The sequence below is a fragment of the Juglans microcarpa x Juglans regia genome, chromosome 3S (assembly GCF_004785595.1).
Source record: "Juglans microcarpa x Juglans regia isolate MS1-56 chromosome 3S, Jm3101_v1.0, whole genome shotgun sequence".
NCBI classification, from domain to species: Eukaryota; Viridiplantae; Streptophyta; class Magnoliopsida; order Fagales; family Juglandaceae; genus Juglans; species Juglans microcarpa x Juglans regia.
Window position 1 is genome coordinate 25793899 of NC_054599.1, and position 19382 is coordinate 25813280.

The window sequence follows — 19382 nt, forward strand, 5'->3', positions numbered from 1 at the left end:
TGATCACCGGGATTTTTATTTTCCGGAAAAGTTCATTGCTCGAGTATCTCATTGACTGGCATTTGCTCGAGGTTATTGAACTATAAAAAAAACTATATTATTCTGAATAGTAAATATCGATCAGCGCTGACCAAATACACACCAATATGAAACTAATTTACTGATCTCGATGATTACTATGGAGGAAACGCGTTAAAGCTGCATGGCTCCCTCTCGAATAGACACAGATTTTTATGCTCCTTGTCCTGTCCTCCCTATATAAAATACTTACGTATACCTCCCACTTTCTTCTAATCCATTCATCATCCACAACCTCCATCGCCAACGTTTGATCAATCAGAAAAATTAGCCATGCATTTTTTGCCAAGTTCAATCCACAGCATTCATGCTAAACCTAAACCTTTCCTTTCTTCTCCACTTCCCGGTAAACAGCACCGGACCGGCCACGTGCAGGCAGTATCTGTCTCATGCAGAGCCAGCACCACTAATAATTTCTACGAGGTACTTTCACTGAGTCCGGACAACGCGAGCATCGACGAGGTAAAGAAAGCTTACAGAACCATGGCTCTTCGATATCACCCAGACGTTTGTCCTCCGCTCATGAAGGAAGAGTCGACGAGGATGTTTGTCCAGCTGAATGCCGCATACCGGACGCTGTCGGATCCCGTGCTGCGCAAAGAGTATGACTGCGTAATATTAATGGAGGGTTTTGGCCGGAGTACTTTCAGAAGAACATCCAGGATGGGTGGGGTCGATCACGATCGTGGAACGAGAAGCAGGTGGGAAGAACAAATTGTTGAGTTGAAGAGGAGGTCCAATTGTCGTACGGCTGAAAAGGAGGGGTCATGGGGCAGTAGAATCAGGGCTCACAACATGAGGAACAAGGAGTATTAGAAGTATAAGTATTTTTTCTGTATAAATTAAATTAAAAACTCCAAAATCCACCGACCATGCATTATTTTGTATTATTTTCTTATTAATTATTATATATATCAGTGTAAAATTGTCTATATATATATATATATAGGCTAGTAGGCATCCACCACGTCTATGGGTAACTCCTAATTATTTGTATCATTCTTTATAATTAAGATCCGTTTCATTCTGAATAATACAATGCATTCATTTACACTTTTTATAACTTCCAAATTATTATTACTTTTTTTTTTAATAATGTGGAAGTCTTATTGGACATGAGACCAATTAATTAATTTCGGGGCTAGTCTTTGGAAGTCCAAAAAGAAATACATGACTTGATCTGATCTCATTTTTATAGGGCTCGATCGAATTAATAAGATTGCACAGAATAGATAGAGCATTTAATTACGAGATGCACCATGTCAAGAATATATATATATATATATATATATATATATATATATATATATTATATGATCATAATTCTCGAAGATAATTTTGTGGGATTCCTTCAAACGACAGGCCTTCAATACCGTTTTGTCCCCTTTTTTTATGACTTGGTGCAAAAGCGCGTCAAAAGTTCACTTCACTAAATAAATAAATGAACAAAAGATATCACTTTCAGAAGACGTTGATGAAACAGGCCAAATGAATTTTAGGTGGACCTATGACGGGTAAAATCTATATTTTAGTTAATTCGTATATAATATATATATATATATATATATATATATATATATACACATATATGTTCATCATGTATGTATGTATCTGTGTATGTAAAGCCGGCCATAAAGTTCCATTACAAAAGGAACTGAACAGAGGCAACAAGGCCACATGCAATCCTCTTTGAATGATATAACCAATGTCAATATTTCACTGCCGACCACTCTGGTCATATTAATTTTTTTTTTCTTTTTTTCAACATAGTAGGAAACGGTTGGTGAAGGGGTCGATGAGATCACTGGTCTCAGAGAAGGACATCCTTCAAGGAACTTGCTATGAAACTAGATGATCTCATTGTGTGATAGGATCCTGGATAATGCTGCTAGACTGGAGTGAGTTAGCAATCCTTTGAGCAAGCTCATGTGCCATATGATTGGCACTTCGGGAGACATGTAAAGATCTCTAGTCCATGAACTAACTGAGATGATGTCGACAATCCTCTATGATGCTTTGGATAGACCAATTTATATCTTCAAGGCAGTCACTGATAGTTTTGTGGACTAGTTGTGAGTCGCCTTCTAGGTAGATGAATTGAGCTTTGAGCGTCAGAGTTTCTTTGATAGCCAGCAAACATGCTTGTGCTTCACCATAAAGAGGGGTAGATGCTTGGATGCCTGTTGCCCATGACTTTAGTATTTCTCCTCTATAGTTGATGCACATGCATGCAATTATGGTGAAGTCTTCATGGATAGTTGCATCGTAATTGACCTTCATGAAACCAAATGGAGGGGCTGACCAGTTAGCAAGATGGGGGGTCTTTGGTTTTCGTTGCTAGGCTATGGTGTGTTCTTTGGAAAGGCGATTGACTAGATTTGAGATTTCTAAAGTGGAAGGGATGGTTTGTCCTAGATTGGCTTTGTTGCGGAACATCCAAGTTTGATCCATACCTATGGAGGCAAAGATTCGGAATGGATGGATTTGGTCTGGAGAGAGATTTAGAGTGGGATTGGGAGAGATTATTAGGTTAATCTAATTTTGTATGGGTTGAGATGAGAAAGTTTCTATGTTGAGTGACAATGAAGATTGGCGCCAAATAACATAGGATAAATGGCAACTGAGGAAGATATGCTCGAGGGTGTAAGGGATGGTATGTCAAAGTAAGCAAGAGGTGTCGGTTATGGTTGGAAGGTGAAGGCAAGAGGCTATAATGCTTTTTGTGGGAAGGAGGTTCCGGTTGATTTTCCAGAGTAAAAGTTTGAGGCGAGCTTGTAGTTTGAGTTTCTAAAGTTTTTCCATTGGGTTGTAGGTTGAGCCGGGTTTTGGGGGGGAGTTGAAATGTTGAAGATGAGGTTGTAAGCTGATTTGATAGAGAACTTTCCTGAGGAAGATGGAGCCTAGATGAGTTCACCACTATTTTCATTTGCGAGGAGATGAATGTTGAGAATAGAGTTTGCAATGTTTGGTTCGAATGATGAGAAGATTTTGAGTCTATCACATTGCTTTGGATGGTTTTGGATGAAGCTGGTGTAACAACCCGATCCAATAATTCTAAGGTCGAGATATTAATAATTTTTATTGGGCCTAAATTATATTTAATGAGCCATATTGGATAAACCCACGAGCGATAAATTATTGAGGTTGATTAGAACTTTTAATTACGCTCAATAACTAGTTTAAATCCTATTTATTATTTATTGAATGAGTTAGACTCCTTTTATAATTTAAAGATTGGATATTAAAAATTTATTTCAATTTAAAATCATCATTGATTGAAGTTTCCTATGCAGTCTCAGTTAATGTCAATTCTATATAAATGAACTACTAGATCATATTTTTAAATTCAAACTCTCTTCTTGAATGATCGTGACCGAGTCCAACTCGAACTCGAACTTGTCGGCATCTTATTCCAACAAGGATACAGCTCTACAAGTCATCTTTACGTTAAAACTCTTTAACCAAATCCAACTTAAACTAGTCGTCACCTTCTCCCAAATCTCTCTATATATATTTCTCTTCTGTCTGTGTTATTTGAAAAAAAAACCATAAACCTTCCAATTCAGCATCATGATCGATTTTTCGTCGAAAATTTTAGGAAGCAATACTACAAGGTAAATAGTTTGATCATAAATTAGGATTAACATACGTTAGCTAGTTATATATATTATTATTAAAATCAGTTCTTTCGAAGCCAGTATTTACGTACCACGCATGTCATGATATTTATAAGCACGTCATTCATCATATTTCATTTCACATATTATAGTTATGTATGTATTATGCATCTCATGTATCTCACGTTGCATAAAACACGTAAGTTTTCATAAGATCAAGTGTAAGATAAGTTCATAACAGTTAATCATATGTCAATTTAGATACATGGTACCAATGCAGTTTCAGGATAGGCGTGCAAGCCACAGACTTAAGCTTGATCCACCATAGTACGCCAGAGTACTGTATAGTCGGCTCCCTTTGCTGCAGTAGGGGAAGTTAGTGTACAACCTTACACACATGATTAAGTGTGTTGGCTATCTAGATAAGTAAGATCAGTCAGTTCAATCAGTTAATTCAAATAAATCAGTCATGCATAGCATAAGCATTAGTATGATCAATCATGATATAAGTTTTTAGCATTAAATATTTTATGAAAAATCTTATGTTAAGTATGTTTATGTTATAATGAGTTTCTTACTGAGTCATCGACTCATTTTAGTTTGTTTTTATTTTTTAAAACATCCCATGTTAGGATAATTATGACGATAGAGCTGCAGGATGTGACTTAGTCCAAGGAGGCGTGACAGTAGCCTAGATCATGTATATAGATTTTAAGTTATGATTTTTATTGCACAGGCTTTGAGAAATTTTAATAAATGATTCCGCGCAATCTCTTTTATGATCTCAGTATTTTAATAAAGAATTATTTTATTTATATAATCTTTGTTCCTGGCGCTTCCTTCATAATAAAAGAAAATACTTTTTAGTTAAGATTCAGTAGTAACACTCCGATTCTCGAGAATTTTTAAAAGTGACTTTATTATTATTCGTGTGGAGCGGGATGTTACAATTGGAGACTAGAGTTGAAGTATCTTGGTTGAGGTTAGGGGTAGGTGAGGAGGAGTAAGGGATCCCATTAACAGAGGAGGCTTTAATGGATCTACCGTTTATGACAATAAGGAAAGCTCATTTAGTGATGACAGGTTTTGTTTTGCTTAAGCATTTCAAAACCAAGAATATGAAGGTTTTACTTTAGAAATAAGAAATGGATCATTTTTCATGTATTTAGCAATGATGTTTATGGCCCATAGTTTTTTGCAACCGATAGAGAGTTGCGAACTAAGTTTGGAGAGGAGTGAATGGTTTAGGGCATACATCTTTTGAATGCCTAGACCTCCCAAAGGCTTAAGTTGACAAATTGAATCCAAACTTTTCAAATAGAGATGCTTTTCATTGTCCAGTTTGTGTCCCCACCAAGATTTCATGAGCATGGTGTCCAAAGTATTGCAAAGATTTTTTTAGAGGAGGAAAAAGGACATACTGTATGAGGGGATGGTTGAAGCCATGAAGGAGATGAACGTGGTTTTGGCGGCTTGGGAAAGGAGTTTAGTTTGCCAACTTTCAAGTTTGGAGGTGATGCAGTTTTTATGACTTTGAAAGCTTCATTTTTATTTTTTGGAAACATAAGGGGTAGTCCAAGGTGTTTAGTTTTGGCGAGTAATATTTTCAGATGCAAGGTGTTGAGAAGAGATAAAGTGGTTTGAGAGGGGTATTCTTGCTAATGAAGGTCGTGGATTTGTTATTGTTGATACTTTGTCCTAACCAGGCCATGTAAGTAAGAAGTGTAGATTGGATGGTCTGCGCTTCCTGCAAGTTTGCTTTTGCAAAGAGGATGAGATCATCAACAAATATGAGGCGTGTGATCGGGGGCAAAAGTGAGGTATTTTAACATCGTGAAGGTGATTTGATGCTTCAGCTTTGTTGAGTAAACGAGATAAGACTTATGTGCCCATGATGAAAAGGAAAGGGGATAACGAGTCTCCTTGCCTAAGCCCACGAGTGGGAGAGAAAAAACCGTAAGGAGAGCCATTAAGTAGGATTGAGTATTTGGGAGTGGTGATGTATTCTTTAACCAGTTGAATCCATTTTTGGCTAAATCCAAGACAATTTTGAACATAAAGAATAAAATTACATTCCATTCTATCAAAATCTTTCTCCATATCCACTTTAATGGTCATGCTACCACTTTTCCCTTGGTTTTGACGGATTTCATGAGCATTAATGGAGTTTTCTTGGATAATTCTATCCAAGACAAAAGCAGCTTGCAGGGAAGAAACGATTTTGTGGAGCACTTTTTTAAGTCTATCAGCTAGGATTTTTGAAATAATTTTGTAAGTAATGTTACACAAGCTAGTGGGTCTATAGTTACTCACATTGGAGCTTCATTTTGGGGATGAGTGCTATATAAGTGTGATTTATCTCTCTGAGAAGGCAGTCATGTTGAAAGAAATACTTCACAGTAGCTATGATTTCTTTGCTTGTAATCTGCCAACTTGTTTTAAAGAAATTTGCAGTCATTCCATCTGGATCTAGGGCTTTGTGAGCCCCAAGAGAAAATACTGCCCCTTTATTTCAGACCCTTTTGGGATGCTATAAAAGGAAATATTGTCAATGGGGTCTATAATCGGAGGAAGGAGATTTGAGAGATCTGAAGACAATTGTGGGTTGCTTGATGTAAAAATCTTTTTGAAGTGCTTTAAAAAGAGTTCTCCAATTTCTGTACGTCCTGATGTCCAATTGCCTTCTTGATCCTTTAACAAATCAATAGAGTTCCTGCAGCGTCTGATTACTGTACTAGCATAGAAATACTTTGTGTTGAGATCATTCGAGGACAGCCATTGTTGACGTGACTTTTGTTTTCACAATAATTCTTCTATTTTTAGCTACTCATGGAGAGTTGTGCATAGAGATTTCTCTCTTGCTTTGTTATCACCTGTGGGGTCCAAACACTAAACACTATCTATTTCTGTATTGAGCGCTTTGATTAGTTGTCTTATATGACCAAAATGCTTGTAGTTCTAGTCCTTAATGAAATTTTTGACCTCTTTGATCTTTTGGGTAAGGATGAAGAAAGGGGATCCATAACAACAAAGGTAGTTCCAGGCAGCAGTAATTGTTGTTAAGCAACTTGGATCTATGAACCAGAAGTCTTCAAATTTGAATGTTTTGGGAAGATTTACAAAAGTGCCATTGGTGTTGAGGAGGGGGGTGATTAAAGGAGATTGCTGGGAGGTGGGTGATATTGGTATTGGGAAAAATGATTCTCGATTGAGCATTCGCTAGCCCTCTATGTAGTCTCTCTCAGATGTTAGCTTTCCCCTCTCGTTTGTTAGACCAAGTGTAGGGGGAGCTCTAAAAATCTAAGTCTATGAGACCTTCGTTTTGGATGAATTCAGCGAGATGGTTTTGCGCCGCCCCGCCCCGCCCCACCCCCCCCCCCCCCCCCAAAAAAAAAAAAAAAAAAAATTGTGGGAACATATGTCATTCATGTCTCCAATATAGATCCAATGCCCTAAATTGGAATTAGAGATGCTTGAGATATTTTTCCAAAACTTTTCTTTTGGTTGTCGGTAACTAGGCCCATACACGAGACATCAAGTAACTAGAAGAATTTACACCATAGTAGATCAAAATATTTATAATATTGTTGGAAATGTTTATCATATCAAAGTGAACACCAGGTCTCCATGTAAACAAAAGCCCTCCACGTTTACCATCTGGAGGGGTGTATTAAAAAAAGTGAAAACCTATGCTTCTTACAAGCTCTTCAGTATTCCCAACAATGGTTTTTGTTTCACTAAAAAAGATAGCATCTAGATCATAGTCTCTCATTATAGCTCTCAGTGTTTTTAAATATATACTTATTTGACTAAGTTGCTCATTGGAAGCAAAATACGAAAAACGGTGATTAAAATCATGATAAACAACATTATTTTGAAAGGAGAATATGTTGTCGACATTGGCAAGACGGTTTGTTTGGGAATATAACTATTTTATTACTATTTATTACTAATTCACTACAATTCTTATTATCATTTACAGATCATTTGAGATACTCTTAATATCTAAACCGAGCTTAAGATTGACTTGCAGCCTGATGGTGAGACCGGCCGTTTTGGTCAAAGTTTTTACTTTGAGTTTACGTGGTCCTAATTCTGACCCAATAATCAAGCCCAAATATGAAGGAGGAGGCTAACCCATCAACATGGATGCCACCCTCGTGTTTTTCACGTGTATTTGTATGGCAATGGCACTAGGAGAATAAAATAAATAAATACTGGTAGCATTACTGTATTATAATAAAGAAAACAACCAGAACTTGAAACAGGTATCAACTCAAATGACCCACAGTATAAATTCCACCTACTTTAGTCACCAATCGACAAGACAAATTATTGTTCCTACACAACCTCGATAGTGAAAAAACAGAGTTTTTCCCTCGTATCATCTTCTCTGTTCTCAAAATTGACACTGGCATTCGCTCAAAAACTCGAAAATGATGCAACCACTAAGCCAACAAGTAGGGATCCAACTGAAATAGTGAGCACTGAAGAACCTGAGCTCCCTGAAGATGGTGCTGGTGCTGATGTTGGTGGTACCTCATTCCCTCCTGTAGCCGTCCCTGGAGGAGCAGCAACTGAAACAGGAGAAGCTTTTAGTGAGAGAGATGAAACCACAAACGATATATATATATATATATATATGTATTGACAGAGACAAAGGTTGTAAACCAATTGGACCATCTCTTCTATATTCCTCAGGTTTAAAAAAGAAATCTCCAGCAATGTCAGATGGTGGTTCCCAAACAACAGAAAAACTATTTTACCCGTTTCATAATTCATTTTTCCATATCTTTGTGGTATAGCTCCGAAGGCGGATCATTTATTGAAGAGAAAGGGTGCCATGGCAATGTCAAGGCTACCAAAAGAATCAATAAAACAAATCTAGATATGGACTGAGATTCTCTCCAGTTCTAGAAATGGATGGTCCTATAAGGAGAGAGAATCATAACAAATGTGGGATTTACATTGCTCGGAATCCTCGCACAGACAACATCGAATGTTATAGGGTCTCTATCAAAATTGGAGAGATCTCTAACAACGAAAATTTTCCCGTGTATCTATTTTTAACATAAAGGTAGGATTCACCCTTTAGATCAGAATGAAACGATACACATAACATCAAGGCCAGATAGGTACTTTATGCCAAAAAAAAAACAGTATATATTAGTGTTGCCAGTCAAAATAGGATCGAAGCATACCAGGAGCAGACTCAGCAGCAGCAGGAGACACTGCAAAACAACAAAACCCACAAAATTAATCACTAATCCAAACACATGAAGTCGTGAATCAAGACAAATGACAACAATTGTACTTCCATTCAATGGAACTGCTTTATATCAGAAGGCAAACCAAGTCCTAATATAATCAAGCACTTATTTTCTAAGATAAATAAATCGCCCACGAAATTTTTCACAGAAGTCATTTCAGAAAGAAAAAATAAAATAAAGGAAATCTAGAAGTGGGGTATCATAAAAATCACTAACGTGCACAATTAGAGACAGCGGAATCGGAGACATTGCATGCAGAGGGGAGGGACATAGCCTTTGTGACATTCAGGACCACGCCTAGAGAAGCACTGCTCTTGAAGGCCTCACAGAGACAGTCAGCATCAACCTTGATCACCGTCTTGAGGCCGGCACAGCAATTTCCCTCCGGCTTGGTTGCGCTGCTACCCTCGGAAACAAAGGACAAGCATTCAGCCATGTTCAAGATCAGGCTGGAACAGTCCACAGACGGCGCTGGGGCGTTGTCTGAGGACCCACCATGGGCAAAATCAACTGCCCAGATGGCCAGCACACATAGAACAAGAGAAAGGCTCAGCTTTGCTGCCATTTTCGCCTTCCACGGGAAGAGAGACTAGAGAGAGAAAAATAGCGTGTGAGATATATTGGCGGAGGAATTGGGAGAAGTTGGTGAACGTGGGATTGTGGTGCGTTGGGTTTAATAAGTCAAGTCCGCAAGTGGGGATATGATGTGGGGAGTCTCTGGCAATATGAATGAAGCCGTAGTCAAGTAGGTATGAAAAGCTTTCTGATTTTTATGGGTGTGCCGGTGCGTGTGAGAGAGAGAGAGAGAGACTTTAACAACAGGTGAACGGCCATGAGGGGCACGACAGTCCGTGCAATGAAGAATATTGGACACGTGTCCACTATTTATGACTGCCAGCTATGCCGGATATGAATTCAGGACTTGATATTTTAGAATAAAGTATTTTTCATAGTAACTTTTTAACAACATTCATACTCCCATTAAACTTTTGCACATGGAAACTTCCAAGTCTGAAAAGCCCCCCACCAATTTCAAAAAGAGTGCAAAAAATAGTCCAAAATAAATCAATGGGCTGTTAAGTGGTCATAGTCGTACACAATTCACCGCAATTGTGACGTTAAATGACAAACATTTTGGAAGTCTAAACTAAAGTGACGAAAGGCTTTCCTAATTAATGGCTAATGATGCGTGGAAAGACTACAATTTTTCACTAACAAGGATCCTTTTTAGATGGGAATACAATTTTTTCTTGCAGATCGAAAAGATAAATTGATTTAGGCATATTTCACTTTCATCAAATTTTTTAATTTATCTCATTTAATTATTATAATTTTTTTAAATTTTTACGTAACATAAAATAAATAATTCAATTTTTTTAAATTTTAAAATAAAAATAATATTAAAAAAATATATTTTAATAATATTTTAATCAATTTTTAAATTTTATCTTAATTCATCTGTAAAAACAAATGATATCTTAAGTAATCACGATAACTAATTTTAGTAATTTTTTTCATAAAAAAAAAAACGATATTTACAATTATATTGTACATAAATATCATATATTTTTAAACCAGATCAAATACCCAAACCCGCCTTAAAATTCACGCCGCTTTACAAGGAGTCTAATTTTATCATGGGACACATGCACAGAGCAGAGCCCATACGTGACGTCCAGATAGTGGACCACCCAGACTTCGATGTCTTCTTTTCAGATCGTGATTGGTCCAAGTGTCCAATAAATGGTAAGCAATCCTTATAGTTTTGATGGTTTCTTTTTTAGCAATACTATCCTCAAGTTTCATACTTACTTATAATTTTTTAAATAGATGTATAGGGTGTAAAGTTTATATTTAAATTTTTTTTTTAAATTCTTAATAGCTTTTTTTGTATATTGTTAAAACAAAAGAAAATAATGGAATTATTATCTTTTTACTATTTATTTACTATTTTTTTGTATTTGATTTTTTTAAAATTTTTTTATTTTACTTAATGATTAAAGAAATGACTAATAGTAAGTTTATATTTTTTTAATTTTTTTTAATGATTAAAAATGTTAAAAAAATACTTAAAATAAAATAATAATAAAATATAAATATTATAAATAATAAATAAATAATAGATGGATAATAAACCTATCACTACCCTAAAACAAAATATGCCATCCCCTCCCGTGGTCTCGTAATTATGCATTCCACCCACACTCATTCACTTCTTAATAATGTCAATTATTATGAGTGTACAAAAAACCGCATCCAATAGTAATTTGACAGGTGATTTGGGAGTCATTAATCTTTTGGCACTCTTGAATTGTTTAAAGTTAGAGAAATATATCATGACTACGGAAATTTTTTTGATATGATTTGATGTATTATATGAAAATTTAGAATATTTATTTATTATAAATTATATCTAACATCTCACATCAAATTATATTAATTTAAAGTTTTAATTTTTATAATATTTCTGTATATATCTATATATATCTAGTAGTGCTCTTAGACCTCGTTTAATTACACAGATAAGATAAAATAAGATAAAAATTAAAAATTGAAAAAAAAATATTGTTAAAATATAATTTATTAATATAATTTTTTTAAAATTTGAAAAAGTTAAATTATTTTTTATATTTTGTTTGAAAATTTAGAAAAATTATAATTTAGATGAGGCAAAATGAGATAAGATCAAATAGTCTGTGAAAACAAAACAAGCCTTAAAGTTATATATTGGTTAGAGGTGCTACCCGCATGGTGCGGGGCAGGGGCACCCCCTCCCCGCCCCGCACCATGCAGGTGGAGGGGTTTCATACCCCTCCCCCCACCCCCGAGGGGCAAGGGCGGGGCCCCCTGCCCCGCTACCGGGGGTGGGGTTAAAACCGCACCCCGCCCAACCCATTGCCTAAAAATTTTTTTTAGTTTAAAAATTTTTTTAGACCAAAGTTATAATATAATTTAAAGTATAAATTGAAATTTATACATTAAAAAAAATATAAACTCATTATAGTTATATTTTGGATTGTTTTGACCTCCTAGGCCAACCATTATATAGGAGGCTAAGGCAATCCAATAGTGATTAACTTGAAATTAAATTCAAGTTAAATTTTTAACAAATTGTATATATCTATATACAATATATTTATATAAATTACTTATATAAATATTAAAAATTAAAAATTTTTACATTAAAAAAGGGGAAGAGTACGGAGCGGGGGGCGGGGACCCGCTGGGGTCAATCTGCCCTCGCCCCCGCATGGGGTGTTCCATGAGCAGGGGGGCCTGCCCCCGCATGGGCGGATGTGGGGGCGGGCCCCCCTCGAGCCTTGATCCCCAGATGCACTCCCCATCTTGATTGAAGATTTCCAAGTACTGCTAGATACCAAAGTTATAGAATTATAAACAAAACTAAAAATGGAATAGAATTTAAAAAAAAAATAACATTCGTGATGATATATATGTAGGGCTGTAAATGAACCAGTCTACTCGATAGCCTGCTTAGTACTCGCTTGGTTAAACTCGAATCGAATTCGACTCGTGAAAAAAAAAAGACTCGTTCGTTAAAGCAGATACCCCATCGAATTATAAATGACACATACCCGACAAAACTCGACTCGACTCGACTCGGCTAAGGCTCGTTAAGGCTCGTTCGTTTATGCTCGAGTCAACTCGTTAGCCCGACTCGATTAAAACTCATTCATATATTGATAAATATATACATACACATATGTATATATACACACACACACACATATATATATATAGTAACTAATAATATAAGCATATCACTTTTATAATTAAATATATAATATGTAATCTAATTACTTATATCTATATAGTGAATATATACTTCATAAGTATATTTTATAATTTGTATAATAATTAGTAGATAAAATTTAATAATTTTATATACTAGTATATGAGAACCATATATGAAAATAGATATATGATATCATATTAAGTGTATGTATTAATAATATATGTAGGCATATAATATATTGTTATTTTGGATAAATATAAACTAGTTAGATATTAATTATTTATAAATTTTTTAAAATTTTATAATTCAATAGAGGTTTTACTTGTTAGTTGTATAAATTCAATATTAGATTTTATTTATTTATTTATTATTAAATCTTATTAAAAAAAATACACAGTTCAAGCTCGAGCTCGAGCTCGGCTCGACTCGAATTCGTTTTTGGGACGAGCTCGAGCTCGAGCTCAACTTGAGCGTTTAGCTTATCAAGCCGAGCTCGAACGAAGAATAAAAAAAAAAATCTCGAGCTCAGACTCGAGCTCGAGTATATTGAGTCAAGCCGAGCTCGGCAAGCCAAAGACCGACTAGGCTCGGCTTGTTTACAGCCCTATATATATGTATACAAACTCATGTTGAAAATTAAATTCCTTGGTGGGTTTCTAATTACAAAAGGAAGTTAGTTGGAGTATTGATAAATATACAACATTTTTTATAACTCTGTGAAATCGAAGGCACATTCGAAATTTGAAATTCAAGACAGATTTTAATGTTTTTTTTTTACACTATCAAATTGACTGGTGTTAAAATAGTTATCTATATTACGATTCCTTATCTACAGAGAAAAGTTGAGAATTAAAAAAAAAAAAAAAAAAAAAAAGATATGTATGTATGTATATCACTTTTGTATATTCATTACGTACTTTATTGATGTGATTGATTAAAACAATTATTTTATATTAAAAAAAAGTAAAACATCCAATCATATTAATAGAATGCACAAACAGTACGCAAAAATAACTGCACATAAAATTATATATATATATATATATATATAAAGTAGAATATGATAGCTTACATGGGATCTAAAACTTCTCATAATTTTGCACAACCATGAAGTGATTCAATTGTTCATGGCGCATCACAAGAAACCACACACAAAACAAAACATTCCAAGTAAGCAATAAGAACGCGTCTCTTAGAATGGCAGATTCGATCACATCTGCCAGCTTAGGCCTTGTTTAGTTATACATATGAGATGTTAGATGAAATTAAAATTAAATAAAATATTGTTATAATATAATTTTTTAATATAATTTTGTTTAAAAAGATTTTTAAAAAATTGACTTATTTATTGTATTTTGTATATGAATTTAAAAAAATTGTAATGATTAGATGGGATGAAATGACTTGCGTAACTAAACGAGACTTTAGTAGATGGTATCATCAAGGGAATGTAGATCAAAGTGGTGAAGTCAGGATTAACCTTTTTTTTTTTTAATTTTAAAAGAAAGTTGGTTAAAAATATAGATGTTGCTCCTAAAAAATAAAAAAGAAAAATAATATATGTTGATTTTGGAATTGGAGTTGGAAAAGTCTAAAATCAAGCACTTTCGCGCACCTCTTGTGCACGAAACCCAGCTAGCAGCCACAAAAAAAAAATGAAACAATGCGTAGAGGAATTAAAGGCTACTGGGCATGAGGAATGAAAAGAAGCGAAAAATGGTGGGAGAAACATGTTTGGTGATAAAACGATGTGTTTCATCCATTAATATCCATGGTAAGTGAAACGGTGCATAGCAAAATTCATTTCTCTTCTCGACGAGATGTTCCCCTACAACCCAGTCTCCTATTATCTTCTTAAAGTCATCTGAACCCTAACCCATGGCGGAAACCACCCAAATCCAAGTCTTCTCCATTCTCTCGTAGCAACAAACCATCCCCTTCTCTCATCTTCTCCTTTCCAATTTCTAACCCTAACCCTAGGCAAAGCCCCAAGTGGATCTCTCTTTGTGATTGGTAAAATTTAGGTGGATCTTCCACATTAGCTCTCTCATCTTCTTGCATGCACGGGGTGAGTTTTCTCTTCTTTTTCTTTTCTTTCCTTTTATATTTTCTAATTTATTCATCAGCATAACTATAGGCCTCTTTGATTTATGAGGAAACGGGGGGAGTGGAAAAGATAGGACTTCAAAATATATTATGACTTCAATAGTTATCGTAAATGTAAAAGTAGTTGGCTAGGATTAAATGACTAGAAAGATAGAGATTTGCTTAAGTTGGTATATTGTTGAGTTTGGATGAATATAAATATTTTATCTTTATCTAAAAAGATTTGAATTAAGTGGTTGTTACATAAGAGTTTAGATAAGTCAAGAGAATGTGTATTCAAAGATCAAGGAGTCTAGAATTATTCAGTTGAATTATATTAATTTAATAATTACGTTCGGTATATGTTTTAAACAGACAGTCAAACACACACAAGTCATTGGATAAAGAAGTAGATCCGACTAAAAAATAGAATATTTTTTTACACCATTTTACATTGTAATCTATTATTTTACAAAAGTAGGAAATATGTTTATTTGATACTTGTAATCATTACTCTTAATTTAATTGACAAGATCATGGACGAAAATGAATAGATGATCTTATTCTGAAAGTGCTTTTTTTTTTATCCACCTCAGCCAATTACTACTTAGAACCAACAGTAAGATCGAATATTCAGAGTTAAAAAGTGGTAATGTCTCAGAATCAGACGAGACCAAAATAGATGGTCCACGTGGTTGGAGGCAATACGGGGGATGAGGATGGAGAGCTAATGCCCATTGGTCCGAAATCTATCCACCAAAGTAAGCCTAGATTTCGTCTCCAGATTTCATTATCCTACGTGGCTTCTCTACAGTCCTCTTTTAGATTCTCCTCCCTGTCCTCTCAAAGTTGATAAAACCATCCAACTAAATACCCATTTTTGCTAGAGAACCTTAAGCTTCATTCATAAATCTACCTACTTTAATTTCCCACCACCACCACCACCACCACCACCAACCTGTTCACTGTTCAGTTTCTAGAGAAAGAGATCAGAACTAATTGAGATGGCTGCTACCTCTGGTGCAGTGCTAAATGGGTTGGGATCTTCTTTCTTGTGTGGAGGAAAGAGAAGCCAGCAGAGGTTGTTGTCTGCTGTTGATGTTGGAGCCAGGGTGGGTGTCGCTGTTGGGCCTAAGAAGTTGATTAATGTGGTGGCTGCTGCGCAACCAAAGAAGTCTTGGCTTCCTGGTGTGAGAGCTGGTGGCAACTTGGTCGATCCCGAGTGGCTCGATGGCTCGTAAGCCTCTCTCCCTCTTACGAATCCATTATTCAAAGTCGATTAGGATGTTAACTATCACATTGTTTCTGACATCCTTTAGCAAAGATATCTTACAGTCATGTAAATTTGTAAGACTTTTATTTTTTAAAAAGTATAGATAAAGTATTTCTCTTTGACATTATGGGATTAATGAAAATCTTAAGTACTGCAGACTCCCAGGTGACTATGGTTTTGATCCACTGGGACTAGGAAAGGACCCAGCATTTCTGAAATGGTACAGAGAGGCCGAGCTCATTCATGGGAGGTGGGCAATGGCTGCTGTTGTCGGGATCTTTGTCGGCCAGGCATGGAGCGGTATCCCATGGTTTGAGGCTGGTGCTGCCCCTGGTGCAGTTGCTCCCTTCTCCTTTGGGACTCTCCTCGGCACGCAGCTCCTCCTCATGGGCTGGGTTGAGAGCAAAAGATGGGTGGATTTCTTCAACCCCGATTCGCAGTCCGTCGAATGGGCAACACCGTGGTCGAAGACTGCTGAGAACTTCGCCAATTCCACAGGGGAACAAGGCTACCCGGGTGGCAAATTCTTCGACCCATTGGGGTTAGCCGGCACGATCAAGGACGGCGTCTACATTCCGGACGTGGAGAAGCTGGAGAGACTGAAGTTGGCTGAAATCAAGCATGCGAGGATTGCCATGCTAGCCATGCTAATTTTCTACTTCGAGGCTGGACAAGGGAAGACACCTCTTGGTGCTCTTGGCTTGTAAATTAAGATCCACACTTCGAATATATATAGTTAATTTGAATCAGAGGCAAGAGATTCATAACCTTGGGTTTATTGAGATCTGGGACGTTCCTCCATGAAACTTCGAATTCTATACTTTCTGCTTGGGTTAATGTGTGCTAGCTTTTGTAAGATAATGACTTTACTACAATAATCTAACTCCAATATCCCATCTTCTTTTTTGTAATAAGAATTGGATTATCGTAACCTGAATTAAGAGTGTATCTATCAACATTTTGTTCTAAAAAAACTGAAGTTTAGCATGCAACATCCTCAGGATTGCAAGCAATCATATCTGACACGGTTTAGAAGAGAGTATTAAACGCCGTCATGACAAATAGGTGGTGGGTTGGTTATCCAAAACATATGAATATGACTATCAAGATCAGAATCCACACGAAGCAGTTCCCAATATTTTGATTGGAAAAATCTCACCTTTTATACAGAACAAACTTCAATGTAGATAGACATGATCGTCTTATCGCTTGAATTGACGGAGTAAATAAGAACACTGTTTTCTTCTCAACTTTTCAGTAAAAGAACAGAGCTACTATGAAGAACTAAATGGGTGGAAGTCGGTCAAAATACAAATAACCATCAAGGTACAGTAGCAGATTGTGAAGAGAGTTGAACCCAATTAGTGTATTCCTCTTTGTAAGCAAGACTTCCCTCACAAAAGGCTTCATAACTCAAGTATATACAACGAGAGTCAACATCATTCTTTCACACTAAAGTAATAAAGCAGCTGAGGTAATATCTTAAACCACCAACATAATAATGACATCGATGAAAGGTTTTTGTCTTAAGATATACAATGACTTTTCAATGCATATGTGTTCATACCTGAAACTCAAAATACAGAGTACCACCACAGTATTTGCAGTTCGGAATGTCAGCTTTTGATGGCCGGCCACTTGACATGGGCCATAGAGGTTTTGCACTACCATTCCTGCAATACCTGATATTTTGGGGAAAAAATAGAAAAAATAGAGATTCATCCACCATTGCACGAGGAAGAAGAATTTAAGTGGATTTGACAAAAAAAAAACAGCAGGGACAAATGACCAATGATGAGTTGACACTCGACAATGCCCATAGGCCTGCTCTCAACTTACAACCAAATTACAATAAATTCCCATTCAAATCAGTAACACGCTGCAAATAGATATACACTCACAATAACAAAAATACATTACCAGCATGACTTAGAATGCATTTAAAGCTAGGCTTCCATCAGATTGCTCGTGTAAGCATTTGCGTAAGAGGTTGATAGATGATGCAGAAGTAGCATCTATCTAGCAACAAATTCCTTAAGATCAGAACATTGAGGCTTTTTTTTTCTTTTTCTTTTTCTTTTCTTTTTTTAATATAAGCATGTAAGGACTAGAACCGAAACGATGTTTTTTTTATCGATACTAGAACCAAAACAAGTAAACATCAACTACAACAGCACAAATAATAAATTCCTCAAAATTGTCCAACAGCAACTTCATCGCGACATCTGTTTTGCCCTTAGAGACTAATGAATTAGTACTGGCATTATCCTCAAATTGTTTCTGTGCTGAATTCATTTTCATTCTCAATTATCATCTCAAATTCCGCCCATATATAGAGTCAGGTTTGCAACTGTTTGCAAGAGCAGAGCTTTTCAGATGTGGAATTCTAAAAGGCTTATTTAGACATTAGACTATACCTTTGATAATAGAGTGCATGCTATTTACCTAAATACATATATTAATTCTCAGACTACACAGGAAAATATCATGCTAACATCGAGAGGCCAGATTTCAGAATGTGACGAATGTTCTCCAACCCATTGTGGGGGAATTTTTCCCCAGCCCAAAGTAATTTCTTAGGCCCAATCAATAGGGAGACTCACTAGAAGATAAAATATGAGGGAATGAGAGAGGACAAGAAGAGATTAAGACATGAAAATGTCATGAGACATGGGAGAGTAATGTCAGGAGAGAAAAATTGAGAATTTGACATAAAACAAGGAAAAATAAATTGTCAAGAGAGAAAATGAGGAAAGTGACTAAAAACAAATAAGAGCAGGAGATAAAAGGTAGCGGAACCTATGGATGGTGAAAGCTCTCTATTCGGGAGGAGTTTGACTTCTTCAGACTTTGGGACTTTTTCTTCAACCAGCGAGCTCTAGAGAGAACTTATTCTCCAGCAAATAGTTCTACAGCTTCTATTGTACAATGAAAAATGAGATGCTATGAGAGATTGTAAACAAATTTATTATAGTGAAATCTTCTCTCCCCAAACCCCCGTGTGTTGTGAAATACTATGCAAAGCACACACACCAACGATGGCAAATAAAGTAAAAGCAACACAATCAAGAACACAACACACAATATACGTGGTTCGGCTAATTGTCTACGTCCACAGGAGCTGCAGAAATCTTATTAACCAGAGGAAATTACAATCACTCAATCTCAACTCACACTCTCTAGGGCTTTTTGCTCTCTCACACAATATGCACTCACTAAACAATTGTTCACTCTCAAAATATGCTTGAGACCGTCCATCACAAGTCTAATATGATGAATATATAGTGAGTGGCACTGGAAATCTA

General features: G+C 35.9%; 3 protein-coding genes across 3 annotated transcripts; 2 read left to right on the plus strand and 1 right to left on the minus strand.

Moving 5' to 3' along the window:
• The first annotated feature begins 346 nt into the window (after positions 1–346).
• On the plus strand, positions 347–923 carry LOC121256946 (chaperone protein dnaJ 20, chloroplastic-like). Its single transcript, XM_041157754.1, has one exon. It carries the CDS (start codon positions 352–354, stop codon positions 892–894), a length of 543 nt encoding a protein of 180 aa, XP_041013688.1. The 5' UTR covers positions 347–351; the 3' UTR covers positions 895–923.
• Positions 924–7897: 6974 nt separating this feature from the next.
• Positions 7898–9756, minus strand: LOC121258150 (non-specific lipid transfer protein GPI-anchored 31-like). Its single transcript, XM_041159527.1, has 3 exons — positions 9182–9756; positions 8897–8926; positions 7898–8272 (listed from the first exon to the last, which is right to left on the minus strand). The coding sequence occupies exons 1-3, from the start codon at positions 9528–9530 to the stop codon at positions 8118–8120; spliced, it is 534 nt and encodes a 177-aa protein (XP_041015461.1). The 5' UTR covers positions 9531–9756; the 3' UTR covers positions 7898–8117.
• A 5845-nt stretch (positions 9757–15601) lies between these two features.
• Positions 15602–16844, plus strand: LOC121258077 (chlorophyll a-b binding protein CP24 10A, chloroplastic-like). The gene is made up of 2 exons (XM_041159423.1): positions 15602–16041; positions 16235–16844. The coding sequence occupies exons 1-2, from the start codon at positions 15809–15811 to the stop codon at positions 16782–16784; spliced, it is 783 nt and encodes a 260-aa protein (XP_041015357.1). The 5' UTR covers positions 15602–15808; the 3' UTR covers positions 16785–16844.
• The last annotated feature ends 2538 nt before the right edge of the window (positions 16845–19382 follow it).

What these genes read in the sequence shown, in the direction of transcription:
- LOC121258150 (XM_041159527.1), bottom strand. Translation starts at nt 9,530, where the DNA reads ATGGCAGCAAAGCTGAGCCTTTCTCTTGTTCTATGTGTGCTGGCCATC. An exon ending in CGCTGTCTCTAATTGTGCAC is followed by an intron (nt 8,927 to 9,181) that starts GTTAGTGATTTT and finishes GTTGTTTTGCAG; the next exon opens with TGTCTCCTGCTGCTGCTGAG. An exon ending in TGCTGCTGAGTCTGCTCCTG is followed by an intron (nt 8,273 to 8,896) that starts GTATGCTTCGAT and finishes CTCCTGTTTCAG; the next exon opens with TTGCTGCTCCTCCAGGGACG.
- LOC121256946 (XM_041157754.1), top strand. Translation starts at nt 352, where the DNA reads ATGCATTTTTTGCCAAGTTCAATCCACAGCATTCATGCTAAACCTAAA.
- LOC121258077 (XM_041159423.1), top strand. Translation starts at nt 15,809, where the DNA reads ATGGCTGCTACCTCTGGTGCAGTGCTAAATGGGTTGGGATCTTCTTTC. An exon ending in CCCGAGTGGCTCGATGGCTC is followed by an intron (nt 16,042 to 16,234) that starts GTAAGCCTCTCT and finishes TAAGTACTGCAG; the next exon opens with ACTCCCAGGTGACTATGGTT.